Source organism: Arctopsyche grandis, unplaced genomic scaffold (genome assembly GCF_051622035.1).
Source record: "Arctopsyche grandis isolate Sample6627 unplaced genomic scaffold, ASM5162203v2 HiC_scaffold_800, whole genome shotgun sequence".
NCBI classification, from domain to species: Eukaryota; Metazoa; Arthropoda; class Insecta; order Trichoptera; family Hydropsychidae; genus Arctopsyche; species Arctopsyche grandis.
Window position 1 is genome coordinate 88,592 of NW_027518590.1, and position 27,133 is coordinate 115,724.

Here is a 27,133-nt window from a genome sequence, read left to right on the forward strand (position 1 = left end):
ATAAACATTCATGCATTGAATTTTTACTGTCAAGCTACGATATGAAGTTTTATTTATTTGTAGATATTATGGTATGAAAATTATTTTTTTATTAAAAAGTTTTGGCGCCTCCCCTGGCAATAGTCCGCGCCTCCCGTGGGAGGCGCGCCTCCCAGTTTGGAAACCGCTGGTGTAGATGGATATCACAAAAATTTTAAATAAAACAACTTTATGAAAATAAATTTATAATGTAATTCAACACACAATAATTACATGGAATAATTACAAATTTTCCAAAAATGTGCCACTCAATTTTTTATTATATATTTTAATAAATGTAAATATAATACAAATACCACTTAGTCTATTTTTTTTTCTTTTAAAAACATGGAAAAATATAAAAATATGAATGAGATGTTGAAAATCTATTGAAGAAAAAAATTACTGTTAGTGGTGACTTCTTCTTCGATTCAACGGTTCGGAACAGCTCTTCAGCGCTCATATCAGTCCATGATAACTTCTTCCTTCCAATCCATTTTCTACCTTCTATTTTTCCCATGATAATCAAACGGAAAAATTCGTATTTTGAACCCTGTATCATGCGTCCGAGGTACTCCATCTGTCTCCACTTGATGACAGAAACAAGTTTCCTGCCTCTCCGTATCATGCTGAGGACAGCTTCATTTGTGACTTTTTTGGTCCATGGGATCTTCAGCATACGCCTGTAGACCTATGTACATATCAAAAGCTTCGATACGGCTGATCATTCTGGTCTTCAGAGTCCACGTTTCGCATCCAGATAGCAGCACTCTTTGCGAATCTCAAACGCGTACGAAGATTGTGATGCTTGTTTATTGTTGATGAACACTGTTCTAGCCATCTCGATGCGGATTCTTAAGTTTTCATCTGGGTCAAGCTCTTAATTTAACCAAGTTCTCAGGTAATTAAATATTTTAACTCTTTCTAACACCTCTAGATACAACGTTTAGATCACCGGTGTCTGTTTGCATTTTGTCAACTACATAGCATAAATTTCGTCTTCTTTATATTTATGTGCAGACCTCTTCGATTGCTTTCTTGATTAACAGTATATCTTTCTTCCATTCCAAAAATTTTCATTCAAGAGAGAATGACGAAGATGAAATAATGGATTTTAACGGTTCAGTGCCATTCCCGTCAATCAGTTGACTACGACAAAATGAGCAGAGTGCTTTAGAAATCAGCTGCGATTCCAAATCATCCACGTAAAATAGCTGAAACAAAAACAAACCGACGTTGTTGTTTTATGGTATACTCGTACATATTTAAGTCCCCATTCAATATTGATATAAACCTTGTAACAATGAGGGCAATACTGTATGTGTAAGTCGGGCATAACGTTGCGAAAAAATAACGTTTCCAATGGTTTTCGACGATTGATGACTATCACAGATAATGGCTGTAATATTTTCAAATCTTCTCGGTTGCACACAACTTTACCATTCTTATCATCCTATAAAAAAACATTGAAAATATGAATTAATTGACCTCACTTATACATATATGTTATAATTATGTACTATATTTACTTTTCATTTGAAATGCTAATCGTTGAGATACTATTAAATATTTACTTACTTCAAACGATTTGTTTGAGAACACGTCTTTGAGATTAGACAAATTCTCTATTCGCAATATCTGAGAATTTTCTTGGTCGTTTGGCCGAGCTTCGAGAGAAGACACATCAGATTCTATCAACTGTAAAGCCTCCTCCACGGTTATGTCGTCCTCTATAGTGAATGCGACCAACGGTAATATTTCTAAAACATTAATAACCACTTCTATACCAAATGAAAAAATGAAAAATTTCACATAACATCAACTAACCGAATGTAAGAAACGAATGGTACAAATTATGTCCGCAGTAGTTGCAAACTGTTGAAAGTGGTGTGAAATGATGTGAACATCTGTAGCACAACGGCGTAACCTCGTTACTATCGTTCAATCCAGCTCGTGAGAGCAATGTCAAAACTTCTACATTTTCCTGCAATCAAATAAATATCACAGATGGTTACTGATTTCTGAAAAGGATGGTATAAAGAAATCAATCTACATATGTAGAGAAATTAGCAACAAAAATAATGAATATTTAGAGGAAGAGTATTTTCAAAAGCTAATTTTGTGATCTTTCGGATCTTCACCAGAGCGGAGACCAATCAATCTTTACTAAGTTTAGCCCATTGAATTCGAATATGATGATGATTTTTGTTCCTTTCTTCCCGTTTAAAAGATATGAGCGTTTAAAATATGCGCAATTTTTACAGATTTTTGAGTTTTACCGTCTTTAACTCAAAATCATTGTGGGTCACACTAGTAAAGATTGAATAATCTCCGCTTCGTTAATTTTTTTGTTGCTCAATATTATCTAAGATTTTCTTTTAAAACATTTTAGTTCAAAAGAAATACTAGAGCAACATATGTAGAAGAAAAGCAGCTCATGAAGCAGACAACAAATGATTTTTTGAAAATAACACTTGTCTGATATATAATATTTTTTATGTTGGGTTTGCGAAACACTATTAACCCTTTCAATGCTGACCAACGCTGATCATCGTTTTGCCGACAAGTCCTTGGGCCTGAAGAATGCCAATGTGCTTTGTACATTTTGCATGCATAAAATAAACAAGAATAATACCTGTTAAGCCTTTCCCGGTAGCATTAAAAATCAGTCGTGTAATCCGTGCAATTGCTTTGTCTACGTTTATAAACACTCATTTACACCGGAATTTCTGAATTTATGACCATAGCAGAATTACCCGATGGAAATCCCTAATTGATGAGTATTTCAGATTTTGCCTTGGTCTCTAGTTGCACATGGGAACAATCAGATTGGACCGAATAGGTGATTATTGGAAGAAGCATCACGTATTTAATATACCGGTATTATCCCAATACACGTCACGCAATCGATTTTTATTCATTTTAAAAGCATTAAATTTTAACAACAATTAAGAAGATCGAACTAGTTTTGGAAAAATACATTCACTAATAAACTTCTTTTGTTTATTATATTTTGTTGCAAGATATATTAGAGAGTCTAAACACACCTTTACAAAACTTGAAATCCCCGGCGGTAGTTATCTAGAGTTTGTTTGGATTAACTTCAATTTTATACCTGATTTCTAAATAATTCTAATTGGAAATGTGGGCGAAGTTTGTAGCGTGGCGGGCTTTCAACAGAAATGACTTCAGCATTCAAAGGGTTAAACCGTTTTAATTTATTCACCTGTATCTTAAATGGTACTTTCAAGTTCTGAATTTTGTCCAGCATCTGACGAGCCAGTTTGTTTGCGCCTAGTAATCTGCCTTGTTTTGCTAAACACAAATATACCGAACTGAAAACCGTCAAGGCGCAATATCTTACATGATTTTCAAAAATGAAATAATGCTAAAAATAAACTCTACATAAGATTGAAAAGGATACAATAAAGAAATGCCTTTCGGCGGATGAACATTGTTTTCGACGAGCGAAAGAACAATTTTAGCCGCGTTGAACAACGTTTCCGGTTGGCAAACTGAAAACACTTCGTGTATAGACTGATGCACAATATGAAAAGTAAAGTAAATTGTTGCATATTTTTCATTTTCATTATACGATTCTATCCAATTCTGTTGTTGACTGTAATTGAATAGAAGAAAAATGTTAATTTCAACTGTCGATAACAATAATTTCAAAGCTTTTCGAATTAACCCACTCAATATCGTCCACAGTTTGGGAGATTTCTAAGGATTGTGATGCAAGCAACCAATGCAAGTAAGCAGCGTCGTTGAAACGTTCTTCGGCGATGGCATTTTGTATAAGAACTCCCAAAACTCTAGCGGCTGATTCCGTCTGACCGCCCATGTGGTATGCTGAAAATATCACATCGATAACACAAAATAAGAAACTATTATAGAATAAATACAACTCAAATGAAGAACATTTAGAAATTCTCGATTATGTTCAATATAACCAGCAGAATAGACTAGTGGTTAGCATATAATGCTTTGAACAGAGTGGTCATGGGTTCAAATCCGAGTTTGCCAATTTATCTGATTTTTATTGAAACGGTTCCAATAAATTGGCAACCTTACCAATTTTCTCGTAAAATCTCGAGTTTTAAGCAATCTCGAATTTCACTGAATTGTATAAAATGCTGCAAATTTACAAATTTGACCATAAATGGATGTTAATTGATATGTATTTACATACTTTGTATAGTACTTGTATCAAGTGTACCTACAATGTGTCTGGCCAGGAAGGCGCATTTGGGGTTACCTGCTAGGCCTTCCTGGTATGAATTAATAAAAAATAAATATCAAGGTACAAATTGAAATGTCTAGTAGTACATAAATTCATGTAACCATGTACGAACCTTTATGAGCTTCGATAAAATGATTGTCCCTAGCCATTTGTTGTGCATATGGTATATAAACCTCTTCCTTGTATTCCGGATTCTGTTTGACCAATTGAAACGCTTGCTCCCAATTTTCCATCTTAACTGCCATCTTGACCATTGCATGCTGATCTCCCAATTTTTGATACAGCTCGGTCGCCGACTCCAAGTGACCGATCGAGATCAAAGCCTGAGCCACCACATATAAATTATCGCTCGCACCCTTATCGAGATTACGACCCGTTTCGACCAACCTAAAACATAAATATGTATTCTCTAAAGGTTCACCGCACACTATTCGTTTAAATAATAACTCACATGTCGACCCAACCGTTCTGTGCCATAATATTCGCCGCACTCTTTATGTCTCCGGCTGCCAAAAACATCTCAGCAGCCACACGAGGCTCGTTTATATGCTGAGCCCATTCAGCTCTCTTTTTTATAAGATCCGACACATCTTCCGAATCCATGTATTCCTACAAATATAAAATAATTCTCTAAAAAAAGGGTCTAAAAGGATGTAGAAAAAAGTGAAAAAAATGAATATATGTATGTATATATAAAATAATTGACAAACTCGTCCATCTGTGGATTATTTCTTAACTTTTTTGTTTAATAATTTTAATATACAACTGTACAGATATGAAGAAGACAAACTTGAGCCTTGTGGAACAGTCTAAGATCCGTGTACATTGTGAGGGCTCGGTGTGATTGGCCGTTGGATCGGTATAGCCGTGCAGCGTCGATAAACTTTCCTCGGTATGCATAAACTTCAGCTACCGAGAGAGCTTTGGATGCATTATCGCCTTGATTTAACATTTCCTAGAATAATAATAGTACAAATTAAAACCGAGCTTTTTATTATGCTTTCAATTGTATTCAATTAGGGTTGCCAAGTGTCATGGACAAAAAAAAAGAACATTTAACAAAAAAATGTTTAGTTATAATTGTGCAGGTTATTATTAAAGTGAAATAGTACCAAAAATGCCATTATTTTACAAGGTAATCGTAATATTCCACCAGTACAGGAAAGATTATATCTATAAGGCTAAGAATCATAATGTATATGAAAGAATCATAATTTCACAATAATTTTTAAAACAAATTTACACAAAAGTCCAAATATCTCAAAGGAAATATTATATTACTTCCACTTTCATAATAACCGGAAAATACATACATATGTAGTTAGGAACTTGAAAAGTACGCTTAAAAATGAATTGTTGAATTTAATCATCTTCATTCTCACTCTCAATTTCATCACCTCTGTTGCTATATTTATCCATACACTGCTAATTTGGTGCAAAAGTTTCTTAGTTTCTTATAATATAGTACGGACTGTGTGAAATTATTGTCAAAATTGAAAAAGAGGACATTACGGGTGTAATATAAAAAAATATAGAGAACAAAAGAATTGTGTTACAAAAGACAATTCTTAAAAAAAGACCTGTTGGCAACTCTACATATATTCAATGTCTCTTACTTATTTTTGTAATTGACCTGTTAGGCCTAAATAAAATAAAATAACAATAAGTATATGTAAGTATTACAACAATCAAACCTCTAACACATCGACCAATTCGAGAAATAAAACATTCTCGATCCGTTGAAACGCCTTTTTGGCCACGCTCAACGACAATTCTTCCAAAGCCGCAAAACCCAAACTCTCCCAATCGGAATTCGGAACGCCCAGACAGGCAATGTTGTACGCCTCACTGAAAAAATGAACAAATTTAAAACGCGAACGATTTCGACTGACAACGAAAGACACCGTCCATACTTGAACATGTGATTTTGTATGTACTGATGCATCGCATGAGATAGAGGCACGTTTATCGATTGCATGGCATTGGCCTGCAGACAGAACACGTGGCGTTTATGTTTAGCACCGAGAGGTTACCGGGTTCGATCCCGTGCTAATCTTTAATACTGCTGACTGTCAGACTTCGATATTTGTGACTCCAAGTCGATCGTTTCTTATCAGAGTTTGCCAATTTATCTGATTTCATTGTTGAAATGGTTCCTCCATCAAATTGGCAAAAATCATCCTACCAACTATGTAACAAATATCTGAATTTGATTTATGTACAATATTATGATTAATTAATTGTTAATTTCGTGTTCTTCAGCCTCTCGAAATACAGCGATTTATGTAATAAAAATGGTGCAATGTTTGTAATTAATTGTCTAGGAAGGCGCATTGGGGTCTACCTGTTATGCCTTCCTCGTATATATGTATCTATGTAAAATAAATAAATAAATATACAATGAGACTTACGGTGAAAAGAAGTTGCTGCGTAGCTATCATATAAACATGACAACAACAACTTTCGTCCACGATTGCTATCATCGATTTAGAAGAGCTCAAGTCGAAGCACCTGATCGCTGATTCAATAGTCACCAACACTTCCATGGAAGCTTCATCCAGGTCGACTTTCCATATCTATAAATACAAGATAAATAGTTGAAAACTTTAAAATCAATAAAATATTATAATGGACTTCCATTCAATCAACAATTTGATACAATTAAGTCAACTTGTTAAGTATTAAATAACATTCTCAATAAACGTACAAATGTACAGATATTATGTAGCAAAGACAAAAAATCATCGAATTCAATTTTTGTATGTTAAAAACGATCAAGTTGCGATTCGAGTACTGCAAGCATTTTTTGCTATGTGTTACGAATGAAGAATTTGATACAATGTGCTAAATATGGATATAGAAAATGATCTCAATTGCCGTTACGAGTCATTCCGGTTAATTGAAAACTGCCAAGCGATGCATTTCTTCGGTAAAAATAACGCTGACCCACGTTAGTACAAGTTTATACACATTGCTCTGAAAATACATATATAACAAAGAGATATGTAAATTGCGGACTTCTCCATTGGCGAGTCCCAACAATAGTGCTTCTTTATTTTGAACCGTAGTAACTTTCACGTATCTTATCGAAGCGGGCACATTCCACGATGCCAGATTCTTGCCTCCGATCATCACCAGCTTGGCGTCTTGGCACAGCAGAAGAGCACTGCTTGTCGCCACCAGCAACGAACATTCGGCTTTCTGGGGTATCTTCTCCTTGACGCGATACAGCATACCGTCAGTATCGCTCTGCTCATATATGACTATACGCTCGGGCAGTTGTACCTGTATGTATAATAATTTTCTTAAATCACAATGACTCAAATCATATCTTTAGAGCACATGTTTTAAATATTAAAATCAATCGAAAGATTGAAATTTGTAGTTGTCACAAAAAAACGTGACGTCATTTTAAAAAAATACCGTTGTATTGTGTATGTATATGTTACAATTGAGGTGTATCTTCCAGTTGTAATATATTTCGACTACATACAATAATAACATCACAGCTGTCAAAACTCAACTGTTATATTACAACTAGGGATCCCAAATCCAAATATTCGAATACTTTTTATACGAACTTATTTTTTTTTTTAATTTCAATCTACAGCACATTTAGTTCTATTTTATGTTCCAGATAATGATTCTCTTAAAATTTTATCTTAATAATATCTTGAACTTCTTAAAACTACTATTCGATATTAGAATATTTGGGATCCCTAATTACAACTGGCGCACATTGTTGAAAGTGTATTTGCGCTTGCACATAGAGATATAATTTACTAGTTGAATTGTATTCGTATATGAATGACCTAAAACGCCAGTTGGAATATATTACAACTGAAAATACACTTCCGACTGTAACATATACATATGTATGTACATGTTATATCACATCACCATTGTGCTCTAAGGCAGTGCTATTTGCTCAAACTATTTCAGTTGGCGGACCAGTATATATTTTTCAGTAATTCTCACGGACCAGCATCATATTTTTAAATAAAAAGGTTATATATGTATATGAGTGAAAATTTGTTCGTATAACAAATAAAAATAGTATGAAATATAAGTAGTAAAATTTATTTTATTCACTTCAAAGTACAATATGTATATATCATATACATATGTATGTACTTAGATAAAAATGAAGAAAAAAAAACTAATGAGACATGAGCTTGTTTGTTATTAGACAACTTATCCAGTCGTGGTTTTATCGAAGACAATTCCACACATAATGGATCATGAATATTCACACTATTAAGATGTTTTGTCTTAATGAAACTCATGGTTGAGAAACCAGTCTCGCAAAGGTAAAAGAGTTTTCAGTGCATGGTATTAAAGATCTGGGAAGATTTGTGCTTTCAATTTGATTCAAAAGGACGCAAGTGAAGTTGTGGTTTCAAAACACTTTTTTAATTCGTCAATTATTTTATCTTCTAAATTAACTAATATATCACTCCATGGCAAAAATTGATGAGATGATGCAACGTTATCCATAAGCTATTGTTTTAATTTGTTATTTACTTGTTTGCCGACGGACGGTAATGGGCCGCGGACCATAGTTTGAGTAGCACTGCTCTAAGGACACTATACATATTTAAGTCTCATATTGAAGTTGAGGCTTGCTAAAATAGAAACTCACGGCTAAACGATGTTTATAAATAGCTATCTTCTGCACCTTGTCGTGGCACTTGATTTTGACTTTGGTGCCCGACGTCAGGTGGTGAATTATGACGTCGGTTAAATTCTCCCGGTATGCATACTTCTCGTGGTACAAGCCGTGTACTTTATTGAAGACGATTTGATAGCACCATAGTGTGCCGTCCAAGCATCCCAGAGCCTGTCGGATGACAAATTGTTAAGGGCAACCAACTTTTTGAAATAAATCTGTCAAGTTAGTCTGTGGACTCACTATAGTGTTGGTGTTGTCGCAGTGCTCTATGGACCAGACCCATTGTTGGGAATTTTTCAGTACAGGAACGCCTTCAAGGGTGGTGATGATCCAACCTTTTACGCCACACACTAAAATCAACTCGCCCAGTCTATTCAAACACACCGGCATCAAACCTGAAAATCAAATCAATTCACATTAAAATAAATAGTTAATTATAGCCAGCGTTGCTCGGGCAGGTGAAAGTTGGAAAAAAACTATACAAATTCAGCTTTATATTAAGTATAAAAATACGATCAATAAATAATTCGCCGAGCAAAAGCTGCTTAATTCGCATTATACATACATACATACATGTCTGTATTTATTTATTTATTGAAAAAAATCAACAGACAACAAATGTAGAAATGCATAAAAATAAAGAATAAATGTAACAAAATAAAATAACATCTGGGCCCAATTATAATTTTTTACAAATTACATAAAATGGTACATAGAGACAAACAAATGAAAAAAAACTAAAACATGACTAAATAGAACAGTACATAACTAAACATGAAGTGATGTAATATTGGATAAAGATTACATATGTATATAATAGAAATAGAGAATGAATCAACCAATCAAGACGCTCCTGATGGCAGTCCTGATTTGATGCAAGGAAATACCGAATAGATCAACATCATTCAGCTCCCCGTTAAACATACGATAAACACGCTGTAGATAGGAACATTTTAGGGAATTGGTTCTGAAAGTATCAAGTGAAAAGAGTGTCTAGAATACCTAACTGGGATCCTGAAATCAACCTTACTCCGGACATCGGGACAATCAAGGAAACCATTTAGGAGTATAAAAAGGAACGTAGCATCAGAGAGTCGTCGTCTGATAGAAAGACTGTTAAAAGTATGGGCGTAGATAGGAAAACGGTAGCGTAAGGATTTGATAAATTTTAGTTGAACTTTTTCAATACAATTAAAATGGGATATATAAAAAGGTGAACAAGATAATTGAGCCAAATTCAAGGTGAGACCTTACAAGGGAAAAATAAAGTAAATTAAGTACATGAGGATCATCAATGGGTTTAGTTGAGCGGAGTAGGAATCCAAGAGATTTATATGCTTTATTAGTAATGAAGGAAATATGTTCAAAGTAATCGAGTTTATGATTAAAAATAACACCAAGATCCTTAATAGGATGTATTTAGAATTGAATGGTTTAAATGGTAATGATAAGTGACATTAGATTTATTTCTGGTAAAATTTTCAAAATAGAACATTTTTCAGGATTTAGAAAAAGGTCACTATTTAAACAATATATAGCAAATCTATCCAAATCTTTTTGCAGTTTATAACAATCGTCTATAGTGTAAATAGGTTTATAAATTTTTGTGTCATCAGCATAAAGAAGTATGGAAGAGTTTTTAAAGATGTATGTATGTAAATAGTGTCGCTTCAATTACAAGTAATCATACAAAAATTATTCAAACAGTAATGAAACGAGTGCAATTATAACACATAACGCAAATTACCAATAGGACGATCCTTCATAACTTGCTGACCGGACGCGTTGTAAAACGAAAGCGTCTCCGACCAATCTCCGACCAGAAGAGCACTCTCCGTCCAAAGCACCGACCACACGGGACAACCCTCTCGACTAATTTTCAACCTCTCTTCACAATTCTGAAACACACAAACAAACACTTGTTCATATTTAAATTATCTCGGAAACCATTCAACGATCCTATCACTATCAAACTGCAAAGTCTGATCAAAGCAAACTGTCTGTATTTACATAATTGGTGAGTAGCTGAATAACTTAAATTGGTCAACAAGTTATACATATTATTAGCCACCGATTTAACATAGTAATCTATTTAATTGTCAGAAATATTCTAGCCGAAAATAGCAGTTTATTAGCATAGTGCACTCACTAGCAGAGCTATTGCATACCAGTAGAGAGGTCAAGTCGACGGTTATTAAAAAAACACAGAACGACCATCTCCTATTAGAATTTTCCAATTTTTCTATCTTAATTGTTGTGACGAATCCAATAAGTTGTTATCTTCTTCCTCAGTTTCTCGCAAATTCGAATTATATTCGAATCTTACAAATGCTACCTACATACATACATACATACATAATGTTACAGTTTCGATTCCCACTACAGCCCCGCTGCTGGCCAGACCTTGGTGTGTGACTTGAGGTCCATCGTTTCTTATCAGAGTTTGCCAATTTTTCTGATTTTCATTGAAACGGTTCATGTAAAATTAGCATCTCCTTTCCTATCTCTCTTGCTAATCTCAAGTTATTCAGCGTCTTAAAATTCGACAATTTGATTATAAAATGCTGCAAAAATTTCTCCATAGATGTCACTGTGGATGTTTATATGAATTCGCATTGTATAAAATGCTTATATATTGTATTTAAAGTACAATCGTAGCAAACCATATGTGTCACTTTGGGGTAATTCCTGTCATGGCACATATGTATGTAATAAAATAAGTAAAGCATTCGCTGTGTTTTTACTGAATTTCAAATATTATATAACTACTGGCCACTTACATATGTACATAACTTATAAAATTAAAGCAATATTACCGTAACCTCAAAGCGAAATTGAGATAAGTTCACAGTTTGGTCAAATTTGATCATTAATGCAGTTTTCTTCCTATTTTCATATTCTTTTTAGGCATTATTGGCAACTTTTCAAAATAGCATCACATTTTTTACAATACAACAGACAAAAAGTTTTAGTTTTAATTACAAATTACATATGAATTCAATTCAAAATCACACGTTAAAATTCCAAACAGCTCAAATTGAAATACATACAGTTAATTGTAGTACAATTGTAAAGAATTATCATTTTTACATTCAGTCAATTTTATCAATTTATTTCAATCTTTAAAATGGTGCCCTGATTAACCGTATCTTGTAGACATACATATCTTGTGTACATATATACCTTATCCCTTATTGAAACAAAGCCGTTAGACAAGCCTACGGCCAACAATTGCCCGTCCAACGACCACGAGCAACATGTGATTCTCCCGGACCCGTTGACACGGTGTTTCTGTACAGCCTTAACTTCATTAGACCAAAACGCAATGTCGGAGACGGCACACGAGGTCAACTGGTGAGTTATTGGATTGTAGGCCAAACACTGCAGCGGTTCGTTGTGTCTGAAAAGATAACATATTATGTCATTTGATTCGCACTACTCAAATCATGTACACAAATACGTACGAATATTTAAGCACTCCTTCAAGTTTCGACGTCCAGATTATGACTATCTTGTCGGCGCCCCCCGATGCAAACTTTCGACCGTCCTTAGCATAAGCTACGCAGTACACAGTGTCCTTGTGGCCTCTCAGCAGCCTGATCAAGGAGCCGTCTTGAGGATCGTATACCATGACCCGCTCACTAGCCGCCACTATCATCTGGGTACCATCGGGACTATAGCACAGACTCTGCACGCTGAAAACAATAAATAAAGGTGCATACTATTTATGTATATGCAATCAATACAAGTATTAAAACTAGGCTGTACTTTCGATCGATATGGAGTATGTTGACATTTTTGACATTTTTGACATTTCGTCATACACTCCAAGGCTAGCCTGCCATTTTAAATAATTAGTACAAAGCTTATTAATCAAGATATGAGCATTGTGAGTATTACCAAGAGTATTCAGTCTTTTCCGCCTCGTGAATCTTGTTAATCCACTTGGGAACTGTACGCATTTTTATTATTTTGAGCCTGATGATATTGTACGAAGCGAGCTTGTGTGTTGTCTGAGTTGTCACTGCCGTTGCTATTGGTTACAAACTCGACTCTCTGCTCGGCACCTCTTTTGAGGAGTTTACAATAATAAAGCTTTTAGAAACTAACAATTTTGTATATATTGTATATATTTCTTCGAACAAATCGAGTTGAGTTGAACAAATAGTGCTAAAACTCATCTTCTTTGAGTGCTATGTCCTCCAAAAGGTTGGCTACCACATATGTATCATACATTTTTAAGTTAAATCCCAATGCGCCTTCCTGGCCAATTAATTAAAAACATCGGTATACCATTTTTAGAATAATTTCAACAAAGCATCATAGAGACACCTATGGATAAATTTTGACAAATTTTTGATAAACTTACATTTTCGGAGCATTTTTTTTTTATATAAATCGTCAAATTTCGAGATACTTAGAAACTCGAAATTTACGAGACACTTATGGACAAATTTGCAGGATTTTTATACGAATCAGTGAAAATCGCGAGAAATGGGTAAAGGTTGCCAATTTGTTGCATATATCCTAACCACTAGTCCAAGCTGCTGGTTAATTTGGTTTAGTTCAACCGCATTAAAAATTAATGGGCTGAAATTGAATGTACGGAAATATTATTATATTTTACTACTATGAGCACCGAGTTGTTACCGGTGGCTTAGTCTTTTACCAGCAGTTGAAAGATTGGTAGTTTCGACTCAATTAAATCCTACTTTCCCTCCCAAAAATCGATCTCTACTGGACTGTTTTTTTCTTTCAGATATCTGGGGTTCGTTATGAACACTTGCTCGATTTTTCAGCCTGCTTTAACCTTTTGAATACTGACCAACGCCAATCGGCGTTTTGCCAACAATCCCATGAGCCTGAAATACACCGATAGTCGTTGTTTTTTGAGTATGTAAAAAATAAACAAGAATACTACCCGATAAGCCTTTCCAGGTAGCATTGAAAAAAATGCATTGAATATGGGTCGTGTAATCCGTGCCAATGTTTATAAAGACTGGTTTACACCGGAATTGCTGAATTTATAATTATAGTAGAATTTCTCGTTGGAAATCCCTAGCTGCTGAGTATTTTAGATTGTGGCATGGTATTTAGATTGTGGCATGGTATTTAGATTGTGGCATGGTATTTAGATTGTGAGCATGACATTTTAAGAACGATGAAGATCGAACTAGTTTTTGAGAAATACATAATTAATAGACTTCTTTTGTTTATTTTATATTGTTGCAAGATATATGTACATATTAGAGAGTCTAAACACACCTTTACAAAACTCGGAATCCTCATTGGTAGTTATCTAGGGTCTCATACTTTTTTGAATAATGCAATAATAATTATGACTGTTGGTTGTATCAAAAAGTTATTTTCTTTGAATTTTTAATAGATTTTTATTTATCATAAAATATACTCACTATAAATTTATTCTACATATATGTATGTATGTATGTATATAATAGTTATTAATCTAACGATTATTATCTATTTACAAGGTTTTTATTATTCGCTTTCGTTTTGATGATAGTAATAAAATTAATAATAGGAGATCATTCTAGTTTGACATGCATATGTACCAGTGGTTCTCATGTGCAGCCATCAACGCTTCATAAAGTAATATTTCACAATTTTATTTGTTATTTTTTGCATATTATGTAGTTCGATTAAAACAACTTCTGAATTCAAATTCAAAACGTTAATTTATAGTGTCTTCAATCTTTATCTGGAACTTGCTATGTGCTTGCATTGATTTATGTACAATATTCTATTATTGTACATAAATTTATTTTTTTGTAGTTGTTTATAATTCGAACTATGTATGTAATCCATGTCAAAAATTTATAAATAATTTTACAAATAAAATAGTGAAATATTACTCAATATAGCGTTGGTGGCCGCACATGAGAACCACTGATCTAGTCACATATCTGCACTCAGATTGACTGAAATTTGATACAAAAACATTTTTTCGGGTTTCAAAGTATTTTTGCACACTCCACTTCTCCGGAAGTTTTTCCTAAGTCTGCAAATCGTACGACTCGTTGATCAATGCAAAACTCCTTAATGGAAGATCGGTTGATGTAGTATTTTTGTAAATAAACACTCCAGAGATGATTTCACGAGTACCGAAGCAAAGCATCCAAGACAGTCAAGTCAGAACAAAATTATTGTCGATTATATCGCAAACTCCTTCATCTGGAAAACACATTTATAAATTTTGTTAAAAATGTTTTTAATGTATTATTATGGTTAGGGTTGCCACCTCAGACCCAAGTCTCACCCGGTGATAGTGACAAAAAAAATATGTATTTATATTTATGTACATATACCTTATTCGCTCAGTAATACATTTTTGTACACAAGATATCGCCAAACATTTCATACAAAAGACATGAGCTACATACCTGTCACATGGAGACATAACCTTGAAACCCGAAGCCCGGAGACTTCGGTGGCAACCCTAATTGTGGTTTACTTATGCATGTAAAACATTAATACTCTACCTATCCGTGCTAGAGAAATCCGCTCGCCGCAGTGCTGGATACCAAACTTCCGTTAGCACAAGACTTCGGCCCCTTCCACTGTCGGTATCGATTGGTCATTGCCAGTTACAAAAAATGACCACTGACACGAAAGCCATGTGAAACGTAAAGGAGGTAAGTAATAAGTAAAAAAAGGGCCGCGTACTCACTTCACTACTACGCACATACTAAATCATTTTGACATTATCCACGAGTATTTTTATTTTTTTGTTGATTCATTAGGATGTGGCGGCTCGCTTATACGACATGGTCGAGTTTGGTTGCCTTCCTGCGAGTGGGGACCAACCCGGCTGGGTTCGGAGAGCCACTACTCACTCTGTCTTCAGCTGTCATATAATAAACACGTGCATTAACATGCCAGTCGTCTCATTCGTTCATCCCCATAAGGATATCTTTGTGGAATACAATAAATTTAAGATAGATGCTATTACTATTTAACAAATTGTAAGACAGGGAAGGTATGTTGACCGTATCCCGGTCTAACGAAACACGTGTTGTGTAGTTTGAAAGAGGATCGTTTTTTTTCGTTCAATTGGTACAATGGTTATTGTATGTACGAAGAGGTTTCTTCGGAGAAGTGATCTGTATGATTTCCAGAGGCTCACTCTGCCAGTGGAGGTTGCTGCGTTGGTTTATAAACGTTTTGGGTTGGAGTGTGTCCTTTGTTCGTGGTATTCGCGCTGACCTATTTATGCGTGTTTGCCACGCGTTAATGACTTTCCTGGATATGTGTCGCAGTGACCTGATGAGATCATTTAAGTTGTACTATATGCCTACAAAATGGTTGAAAAAAAAAGAATTTTGGCGTTGAGATGTACTCCATATCGGTACGGGAGGGTTAAAAGGGTAAATAAAAAGTTGGAATGTTTTATCTTTTTAATTTATACCAGGAAATAAATAGGCTTCATATGCAGGTGTAGAAATCGATTTTTCATTAATTCGTTAGCAACAAAGTACATATCCGTATGGTAAAAAAAAAACCGATCAATTAAGCTCTCACTTGTGCTTGCCAACCACAGAACTCAAGCTCTCTAAAATTTAATACAAAGATGTAGATTTTTATGTATATTTAATACTTTATAATGCATACAAAAATACGTACACGCGAGAAAAAACAATTTTATATAAGTTTTTTTGATTAATCATTAAAAAATAATTTAATTAATTAAATTTTTTTATAATACAATAAATGACTATTTATGTATTATCGAGACATCTTTAGAGTAAAAATATGTTAATAAGTTTTGGTTAAAACCTTTGCTAAATTGGAGTATTAAATTTCAAAACATTAAAAAAATTAAATAATTAATATATCTAGTTAAATGTTTTGAAATGTAAAACTCTAATTTAGCAAAGATTTCAACCAAAATATAAAGTACGTTGGTACATATACAATTTGATAAATATATTTTTCAACTACAGATGTCTCAATAATACATAAATAATTGTTAATAATATTATAAAAACCAGGGAGCTGAACCGGAAACAAAACCGAAAACAAAAACCGAAACCGAACCGATATTTTTTTTTGCGGTTCGTTTTTTCAGTTCAATTTTAATTATATGTGTTAAAAAGTTAAAAATCCGTTGTCTTATAATGAAATTCAATGAAAATGCAATAGACTGTATTACTAGATGGAATAATACATTCGATATGTTAAACTCTTTATTGGAATGTAAAGAATTTTATTCAAAAATAGTTTAAATCAATATGGAGAACTATTTCTTAGAATATATGTAAATAGATCGAAATTATTGTCATCATTGATACATTACGGCCATTAAAAGAATCCACAATGAAATTGCAAACCGAGCTAATGAAGTTGAGTGATTTTTACGAGATTTGGATTCCATCAAAATTGAAACTACAAAACTTAAAAAATATTATAGATACACCCATACTTCTGGAAAAAAAAAACTAGTAGATTATTTCTAAACTGTTGTCACACTTTTGTTCCTAAAAGCACGGCCCACGTAAAGTTGGTAAGCCTAGAGAATGTCAAATAAGTATAAATAAAAGAAAGTATTTTGTCTGCATTTTAGCTGCATCAGAATCCGCCCTCAATTCCGCAGTGCACCAACGGCAAACTGCATATGCTAGAAAATATTCTCCTTTGACATTTTAATTATGTACCTATGTACATACATATATGATCACATTAAGTTACAGTAAAAAGCCGTATAAAGAGAGGTATACACAGTGTGGGTGTATTTACATTAACTTGCTAATATTCAAATACAAGAGAAATTATTTAGGAGTAACGTTCGATAAAATAATGAGATGGGCACCTCACATTGAGGCAGCGAAATGCAAAGAGATGCGGGGTATATCCTCAATATATCCAATATTTAATCGCCATAGTTCTTTATCAACGCTAAATAAAATAAAATTATATCGCGCGCTAATATTACCATTATTAACCTATGCTTCACCTGTATGGAATAACGCCTCGAATACTAACCTTTCCAAGCTCCAAGTAATACAAAATAAATCCCTGAAAATAATTTATAATTCACCCATATATACTAACCTGAAAAAACTGCATGCCATATATAATATTCCGTTTGTTACAGACATTATTAACAAACTAACCAGTAGATTCTATGACAGAATCACTAATAACCATACTAACACACTTGTGAAGAGTCTCGGTGATTACAACAAAATGTCTATACCCTTCAGGTATAAACACAGATTAACTAAACACAATCTGCTTTAGATCATCGACTTTAGAGAGTCTTTAATTAATATTATGTATTAGATGTATTATGAACATTTATAAGGATTGTAAATAGGTTTTTGAGCTATTTTTCCTATTATGGTTTAGATTAACATTAGAATAATATAATACTGTGATTACTAACCAAATTAAATTAAATTGTAAAATAGAAAATGATCAGTAGATCAGTAGCTATTAAAATAGATATAAGATGTATTGTGAACATAATTTCGTAATAATAAAAAGCATTTAAAAATACAAGAGAACCAAAAACCTAAAACATATTTTTTTTACCAAACTGGAACGAAAAAAATAACAGTTCGGGTCTCTGATAAAATCTGTTTTAATATTTTAAAGATATAAGAAAACATTTAAAAATATATATTTATTTAAATATATAATTTTTATAAAATAATAAATGATTATTTTTATATTATAGAGACATCTATATTTTTCTTTAAAACTTATTTTATCAAATTCTTGAAATCTTTGTTATATTATGCTTAACTTTTTAAACATAGATGTCACTAATAATAATAGTATAAAAAAAACTTACCCAACTTATCGATCACTCCATTCAATGAGTAAACCCTATCTTTTTATATAGCCTCCTCGTTCTTTCATCTTCCATTCGATCGAATCGGTGTCTTTCCAGAAAGGCATCGAAGATATGATGTCTCGTAATCTCGAATATACTATAAAATAAAAGAACATTTTAAATATACAAATGAAACGAAAAAAATATCACAAGATTTGATGGAATTTTCTAGAAAATTCTCTCACCGTGAAGTCTTCTCTCGTGGTCTCGATCCGTTGCGGTAAAATTTTTGTGTTTGGTCGCTATCCACGCTCCACATGCCCATCCCCAAGGATTTTTGCAAGGATTAACGCTGGCATTCATGTTTTCTACGATCTTGAATTTATAAAACGAATGAAATTCGACTTATTTACAATGTTCAAATGTTTTTTTTTTATTTAAAATGTAAAAATCTCTTTATTTTTCTTAAATATGTAATTGTTAACAAGATATTTTCTTCAATTTTAACCTAATTAATGTCTACATGTGCATACATATGTACATATAATATGCAGGAAAATTATCACCATTTTTTTTTAAATTAGATTTTTTTTAATCAGTTTTTTATCTTGAAACGAACCGAATGGTTTTTATCCAAACATTATTGCATACTGAAAAGTGATTTTGTACAACACTGTATTTTTAATTGGCGTTATCTTTATTGAGCATGACGACATATTTATTCAAAGCCCATGGATATGTTTTCACAAGTTCGGAATTCCTAAAGTAATTATTGACACGTTTTTCGAATAACGCTCCCCTGTCCATAGCGGAGCTTATCGTATAAAACAGCATTTAAAAAAGTCGGGGGGCATTAATTTTAAGTCGAAAAGGTAAACCTAATTTTAATAGTATACAAATATTCGTGACGTAAAACAGTAATAGAAAGACTTTCATCCAGAAGTTAATTGTGAAAGAGTGACAACAACGAGTGGTGATGTAAAGTAAAATAAATATTTTCAATTTGCATATGTTTATTTCAGATGTTTCAAATCAATATTTTTATAGTTCAATAGCATTCTTTGCAGCGGGCGATAAGTGTAACAACGTCAATATGTTTTTCACATATTTATGACTTTTAGTTTGGACCAGGGCTGCCTACATAAATCTAATCTATAATTTGGAAAGAGACTTTGTATGTATCCTTGGTCGTCGTCGTCGTCGTCTTCTTCGTCATCCGTAGATCGGTGACGTCATCGAACACGTGATTCGATTTTTTTTTTCGATCCATGGGCGCCGATTTGTTTTATTCGTTTCAATGGATTCACCCCCGCGGGGGCGCAAGGCGAGTAGTTTCATGGGGCCCCGCCAGGGGCGCCACAAGGGGCGCAGCCCCGTGGGGCCCCGAAGGGGGCCCGGGGGGCCCAGCCTCATGGGGCGCAGCCCCATGGGGCACAAAAGGGGGCGCCACAAGGGGCGCAGCCCCGTGGGGCCCAGCCTCATGGGGCGCAGCCCCATGGGGCTCAAGAGGGGGCGCCACAAGGGGCGCAGCCCCGTGGGGCCCAGCCTCATGGGGCGCAGCCCCATGGGGCTCAAAAGGGGGCGCCACAAGGGGCGCAGCCCCGTGGGGCCCCGAAGGGGGCCCGGGGGACCCAGCCTCATGGGGCGCAGCCCCATGTGGCTCAAAAGGGGGCGCCACAAGGGGCGCAGCCCCGTGGGGCCCCGAAGGAGGCCCGGGGGGCCCAGCCTCATGGGGCGCAAGCCCTAATAGGCATTAACTAAGGGGGGCGAAGCCCTAGACGGCAATTAATCATGGGGGCGCGGAGGGGCGAAGCCCTAAAAGGCATTAAATAAGGGGGGCGAAGCCCTAAACGGCAATTAATCTTGGGGGCGCGGGGGGCGAAGCCCTAAAAGGCAACTGATCATGGGGGCGAAGCCCTAGACGGCATTTAACCATGGGGGCGCGGAGGGGCGAAGCCCTAAAAGGCATTAACTTAGGGGGGCGAAGCCCTAGACGGCAATTAATCTTGGGGGCGCGGGGGGCGAAGCCCTAAAAGGCATTAACTAAGGGGGGCGAAGCCCTAGACGGCATTTAATCATGGGGGTGCGGAGGGGCGAAGCCCTAAAAGGCATTAACTAAGGGGGGCGAAGCCCTAAACGGCAATTAATCTTGGGGGCGTGGGGGGCGAAGCCCTAAAAGGCAACTGATCATGGGGGCGAAGCCTTGGACGGCATTTAATCATGGGGACGTGGAGGGGCGAAGCCCCAAAAGGCATTAGTTAAGGGGGGCGAAGCCCTAGACGGCAATTAACCATGGGGAAGTGGAGGGGCGAAGCCCTTATCGGCAACTGATCATGGGGGCGAAGCCCTAGACGGCATTTAATCATGGGGGCGCGGAGGGGCGAAGCCCTAAAAGGCATTAACTAAGGGGGGCGAAGCCCTAAACGGCAATTAATCTTGGGGGCGCGGGGGGCGAAGCCCTAAAAGGCAACTGATCATGGGGGCGAAGCCCTAGACGGCATTTAACCATGGGGGCGCGGAGGGGCGAAGCCCTAAAAGGCATTAACGAAGGGGGGCGAAGCCCTAAACGGCAATTAATCTTGGGGGCGCGGGGGGCGAAGCCCTAAAAGGCATTAACTAAGGGGGGCGAAGCCCTAAACGGCAATTAACCTTTGGGGCGCGGGGGGCGAAGCCCTACAAGGCATTAACTTAGGGGGGCGAAGCCCTAGACGGCAATTAATCTTGGGGGCGCGGGGGGCGAAGCCCTAAAAGGCAACTGATCATGGGGGCGAAGCCCTAGACGGCATTTAACCATGGGGGCGCGGAGGGGCGAAGCCCTAAAAGGCATTAACTAAGGGGGGCGAAGCCCTAAACGGCAATTAATCTTGGGGGCGCGGGGGGCGAAGCCCTAAAAGGCATTAACTAAGGGGGGCGAAGCCCTAGACGGCATTTAATCATGGGGGCGCGGAGGGGCGAAGCCCTAAAAGGCATTAACTAAGGGGGGCGAAGCCCTAAACGGCAATTAATCTTGGGGGCGCGGGGGGCGAAGCCCTAAAAGGCAACTGATCATGGGGGCGAAGCTCTAGACGGCATTTAACCATGGGGGCGCGGAGGGGCGAAGCCCTAAAAGGCATTAACTAAGGGGGGCGAAGCCCTAAACGACAATTAATCTTGGGGGCGCGGGGGGCGAAGCCCTAAAAGGCATTAACTAAGGGGGGCGAAGCCCTAGACGGCATTTAATTATGGGGGTGCGGAGGGGCGAAGCCCTAAAAGGCATTAACTAAGGGGGGCGAAGCCCTAAACGGCAATTAACCTTTGGGGCGCGGGGGGCGAAGCCCTAAAAGGCATTAACTTAGGGGGGCGAAGCCCTAGACGGCTTTTAATCATGGGGGCGCGGAGGGGCGAAGCCCTAAAAGGCAACTGATCATGGGGGCGAAGCCCTAAACGGCAATTGCTCATGGGGCGTGGAGGGGCGAAGCCCTAGAAGGCAAAGGCTCAGGGGGGCGCCGAGGGCGAAGCCCTAGAAGGCAAAAAAAAAATTTGATTTTTTTTTTGATTTTTTTAAATTTTTTTTTTGATTTTTTTTTTATTTTTTTTTGATTTTTTTTTATTTTTTTTTTGATTTTTTTTTTATTTTTTTTTTATTTTTTTTTTAAATTTTTAAATTTATTTTAAATTTTTTTTTTTTTTTAATTAAATTAGCTTAGTCATGTTTAAGCGGTTTATATTATAAACACTGAGCGAAGCCGGGTAATACAGCTAGTATAATATATGCTGCAGATTCAATAAATGATGGCATGGAATGGAAATAGTGTCCAGACAGACGCACACGAAAGATTTTCAAAAACGAAATCGAAAGATTTGCCTCCCATTTGCTGAAATCTATCAACAACAAATGTCTTAGCTGGAAACTAGGTCAATGCAGAGTAGTTTAGCCTTGAACTTCAACTTCAGTTTCTTAAAATCATGAATAGTCGATTTGGAGATACATATCTATTTTTGAGTAACACGTGTAAAATTTGTATAGAACATATGTTTGTATATACATAGATATGAGGTCAAGGATTCAACCTAAAAAATATTCGATTTCAATAATGCATAACTCAGAGAACGCACGTATGTACATATGTATGCACGTGTGTGAATTAGACCGTAAATAAATAAATAATATTTAAATACAGACATACTTATATATGTATATATTATATTAATACCTGGTTTTACAGTCTAGATCAGGCCTGGGCAAACTGCGGCCCGCGTGATTATTTCCAAATTACTTATTTTTCCTTCAATTTTTTTAAAATAGTGTTTATTTTTTTTTAATATATCCGTGATGTGATTATAATACAATCCCATGTATTATAATGTATCCGTGAGTATAATTTATTATAATGCAATCACATTTATCGACTTGTGACTTGTCACGGGGTTGGGTTGTGTGCGGATAGTCTTATCTGCAATTCGTGCGATTCGAATTAGCGCGGTATGTCCTAAGAAGTGGGCTTTTTTTTACCTAAATTCATGGTAATTCCATTGTGAACCATCCATTCGCCAGATGTTAAATCATAAAAATAGTCCCTAAGCCTTTTTTGACCATTTTGGGAGTAGTCATTTTGTGGCCAGTCATTTTGTGAGTGACTGGCCAATACGGGTAGTGACTTCGTGCTACTTTGCAAAGAAATAACTTCCTTTACGTCTCCAAGGTATTTCCAATTTTTTATTAATTATATTGTATATATCCTAGACTCTAGGTATAATTACATATAATAGATATAATTCTCTAGGACCTACAAAATTATAGATAATCTTATTGTTTCCGGAGAAATTGTTAGATAATTATTTAGAAAACCATAATATTTCTGACAATTTTTGTGCCTCTATTAAATATTACTCCAATATAATCAATTAAATAATCTTCAATATCAAATAATCTTTCTAATGATCAATTAGAATCAACTTAACACAACACCACAAAATACTGTAGTCATTTTTACTCTGTAATAATTTTAGTACTTTCTATTAACTATTAGAATGAATAAAAAACGAAGAATTGAAGACGAACGTCGCATGTTTAATAAAGAATGGAATACAAAATATTTTTTCGTTCAACTGAAAAATAAGGCTATTTGTCTTATTTGCCAGTAAAGCGTTTCTGTTTTAAAAGAATACAACATAAAAAGACATTTTACTACTAAACATTGTGAATTTGTTGCATATCTAGCCGAAGATTCGATCCTGATTATAATTTAATTGCACTTCATTGTATTATACATCAGCAATTCTTGTGCAAAAACGTATTAAAAGTTGATCACGTAACATCACGTGTTATTAAGCTTGTCAATTTAATCCGATCAAGTGGACTAAAACACAGACAATTTATCAGCTTTCTTGAAGATCTTGATGCAGAGTACACAGATATTCCTTTTCACAGCCATATTCGATGGTTAAGTTTAGGGAAAGTACTTCAAAGAGTGTGTTATTTATATTGTAGTTATTTAACGCACACACACTCTCTCACACACATACATATATATATATATATATATATATATATATATATATATATATATATATATATATATATATATATATATATATATATATATATATATATATATATATATATATAAATATACTAAGCATAAAAGGAATTTAGAAAGGAATTTAGGAATTTAGATAGGGATAATAATAAGCAAGAATACAATCTAGTAAATAAGGAAATTAAAAAGAGAATAGTCAGGGATGTCAGGGATTTTAACAGCAAGCTAATAGAAAATACCATTAAGAATAACCGTAGCTTGAAAAAGTGCAAACAGGATCTTTTCTTAGGCAAAAACCAAATGATCGCAATCAGATCAGAGAGCGGAGTAATAATTAGGAATAGAGAATAAATCATAGACAGAGTTTACACGTTCTATGCAAAACTATACGAGAACAACAACGGTCAATCCCCCGCTCTGGAATCGACAAACGGCCAAAGGGTTCCTGCAGTATTGCCTAGCGAAGTAGAGGCCGCGCTAAAAACTGCAAAGAACGGTAAAACTCCAGGGGAAGATAATATTCCCATTGACTTACTAAAATGTGGCGTCTCCCCCCTAAATAATATCTTAGCTAGGCTTTTCAGCAAATGCATCCAAAACCAAGCTATACCAGAAGGATGGAATAACGCAACTATCATCTTAATACACAAAAAAGGTGATAAAAGCGATATCAAGAACTACCGACCCATTAGTTTACTTTCAGCGGTCTACAAGCTTTTCACGAAGGTTATTACAGAAAGGCTTAAGAATATCCTCGACGAGAACCAACCTATAGAACAGGCAGGATTTAATGCCACAGCTTCGGTTAAAACTTTTTCAGGTACAGATAGATTTAGCATAGGAAAAGGAGTAAGACAAGGAGATACAATCTCGCCCAAGTTATTCAATGCGGTGCTTGAGGGAGTTTTCAGGAACTTGGAGTGGGACACAGCCGGAGTAAGCATCAACGGTCGTTTCATGAGTCACCTTCGGTTCGCAGACGATATAGTTTTAATAGCTCGTGATGCAGCTGAACTACTTAACAGACTAACACAGCTGGACAGGGAAAGTAGAAAAGTAGGATTAAAAATTAACGTAGATAAGACCAAACTAATGTTCAATAGTTATTGCATGCCTGATAGCATCCCATTAGATGATAAACCAGTAGAAGTAGTAAATAATTATTTATATTTAGGTCAAATAATTGACATGTCTGGTAGTAAAGATGAAGAGATAAAGAGACGTATGAAATTAGGATGGAGTGCATTTGGACGGATGAATGCTGTTTTTAAATCAAAAATGCCACTCTGCCTGAAGTAAAAGATCTTTGATCAATGCGTTTTGCCAGTGATGACGTATGGATGTGAAACTTAGACACTGAACACCAAGATGCTACATAAAATCCAATGCACTCAAAGAAGTATGGAGCGCTGTATGCTTGGCATAACGAGGAAAGACAGAAAGCGGAACACGTGGGTGAGAAGTATGACAAGAGTAGTGGACATAGTGGATAGAGTGAAGAGATTGAAATGGCAATGGGCGGGTCACGTAGCTAGGAGGATGGACGAAAGGTGGACAAAAGAAGTGCTTGAATGGTACCCGAGAAAATGCAAAAAGGTAAAAGGAAGACCGCAAGGAAGATGGGTGAACGAAATTAGGAAAATGTGCGGGGTGAGATGGATGAGTGTTGCGCATAACAGAGACGGGTGGAAGCGTGTTGGAGAGGCCTTCATCCAGCAGTGTATGGCGAGTGGCTGTAAATGATGATGATGATATATAAATATATATATATATATATATATATATATATATATATATATATATATATATATATATATATCAGTGGCGTGCGGTGACTTTTCAAACAAGGGATGCTGTCTCTTGTTTGAAAAAAAAAACCGACCAATTTATTTTTTAAAATTTTATTTTATTCTTCGTTCCTTTTTACAAAATTCATCGATAACCGCATCATAGAATTTTTTATTGTTTTTTAAATTTGACATTATTTTCTTTTCGATTGCAATTTTAGTAAGACCAGAGAGTCTTTCTTCACTTTGACTACTTCTGGTGAACGTTTTAATTCTTTTCATAGTCGAAAATGATCGTTCAGCCGATGCGCTCGTGGAAGGTATCGTACAAATTAATTGTATTAAACTAAATACTTGTTCCAAAACTTCTATTAGATCATCTTTCACAATTAATTCCTTTACGTCATTTATAGATTTCAAATGAAAATCTTGCGTTGAGTACATGTAAATTAATTCGCTTTTTAATTTCATCAAATCAAATTATTTTCCATAAGTTAGGTGGAGTGATTTAAATAGGATATCTGTAAAATTATTTTCATATTCTTTAAATTTTTTGACGTTAAAAAAAATTAAAAGAAATTTTAAATTTTCGATATCTCGAAATCGATTGGTTGTATTTACTGAAAGAGTTTCTAAAATTTCAGAATAGTGAAGTTTATACGTTGTTTTCACATCTTCTTCACATTCAGCATATTTTCTTTTTCTATTAAAATTTTTAGTTATTACTTTGTTCCACAATGAATCAAAATCGTCTTTTTTGTTATCTAAATATTTTACAAATTTTTTAATTTCACTTACGCAATACGATATGTCAAAGGTTTTTTTTTGTAAAATTTCAAATAAAAAATCTGCCGAATTAAATATTGCAGAAAATAAATGCAAATTGAAATTGAATTCAAACTCTTTTAAATAACGATGAAGGACTTCAGCATTTATGACAGCATCAGTATCCCATTCGTCTTCATCATTAATTATTTGATTAAATATTTCCATTAATTCTATTTGATATTCTAATACCATATTTAAAATTTTGCTATTGTAGTTCCATCGTGTAGGGGCAGCAGTGGGAAATCGTTTTTTTATTTGACAATCGAGAAG

At 35.4% G+C, this 27,133-nt stretch overlaps 2 protein-coding genes across 2 annotated transcripts; both read right to left on the minus strand.

The window, feature by feature from the left end:
* Positions 1-212: 212 nt before the first annotated feature.
* On the minus strand, positions 213-9,489 carry LOC143922203 (intraflagellar transport protein 122 homolog). Its single transcript, XM_077445423.1, has 15 exons — positions 9,447-9,489; positions 9,174-9,328; positions 8,904-9,101; positions 7,280-7,546; positions 6,673-6,837; positions 5,052-5,216; positions 4,713-4,870; positions 4,374-4,648; positions 3,714-3,870; positions 3,443-3,637; positions 3,245-3,353; positions 1,846-2,002; positions 1,597-1,778; positions 1,313-1,471; positions 213-1,232 (listed from the first exon to the last, which is right to left on the minus strand). Exons 1-15 carry the CDS (start codon positions 9,487-9,489, stop codon positions 1,095-1,097), a joined length of 2,523 nt encoding a protein of 840 aa, XP_077301549.1. The 3' UTR covers positions 213-1,094.
* On the minus strand, positions 7,862-12,942 carry LOC143922204 (intraflagellar transport protein 122 homolog). Its single transcript, XM_077445424.1, has 4 exons — positions 12,834-12,942; positions 12,398-12,628; positions 12,117-12,333; positions 7,862-10,831 (listed from the first exon to the last, which is right to left on the minus strand). The coding sequence occupies exons 1-4, from the start codon at positions 12,893-12,895 to the stop codon at positions 10,658-10,660; spliced, it is 684 nt and encodes a 227-aa protein (XP_077301550.1). The 5' UTR covers positions 12,896-12,942; the 3' UTR covers positions 7,862-10,657.
* Between the last annotated feature and the right edge of the window lie 14,191 nt (positions 12,943-27,133).

What these genes read in the sequence shown, in the direction of transcription:
- LOC143922203 (XM_077445423.1), bottom strand. Translation starts at nt 9,489, where the DNA reads ATGCGAATTAAGCAGCTTTTGCTCGGCGAATTATTTATTGATC. An exon ending in CGGCGAATTATTTATTGATC is followed by an intron (nt 9,329 to 9,446) that starts GTATTTTTATAC and finishes TTTGATTTTCAG; the next exon opens with GTTTGATGCCGGTGTGTTTG. An exon ending in TTTTATCGAAGCTCATAAAG is followed by an intron (nt 3,871 to 4,373) that starts GTTCGTACATGG and finishes TGATATTTTCAG; the next exon opens with CATACCACATGGGCGGTCAG.
- LOC143922204 (XM_077445424.1), bottom strand. Translation starts at nt 12,895, where the DNA reads ATGCGTACAGTTCCCAAGTGGATTAACAAGATTCACGAGGCGGAAAAG. An exon ending in GAAAAGACTGAATACTCTTG is followed by an intron (nt 12,629 to 12,833) that starts GTAATACTCACA and finishes TATTGTTTTCAG; the next exon opens with CGTGCAGAGTCTGTGCTATA. An exon ending in TTGTTTCAATAAGGGATAAG is followed by an intron (nt 10,832 to 12,116) that starts GTATATATGTAC and finishes TGTGTGTTTCAG; the next exon opens with AATTGTGAAGAGAGGTTGAA.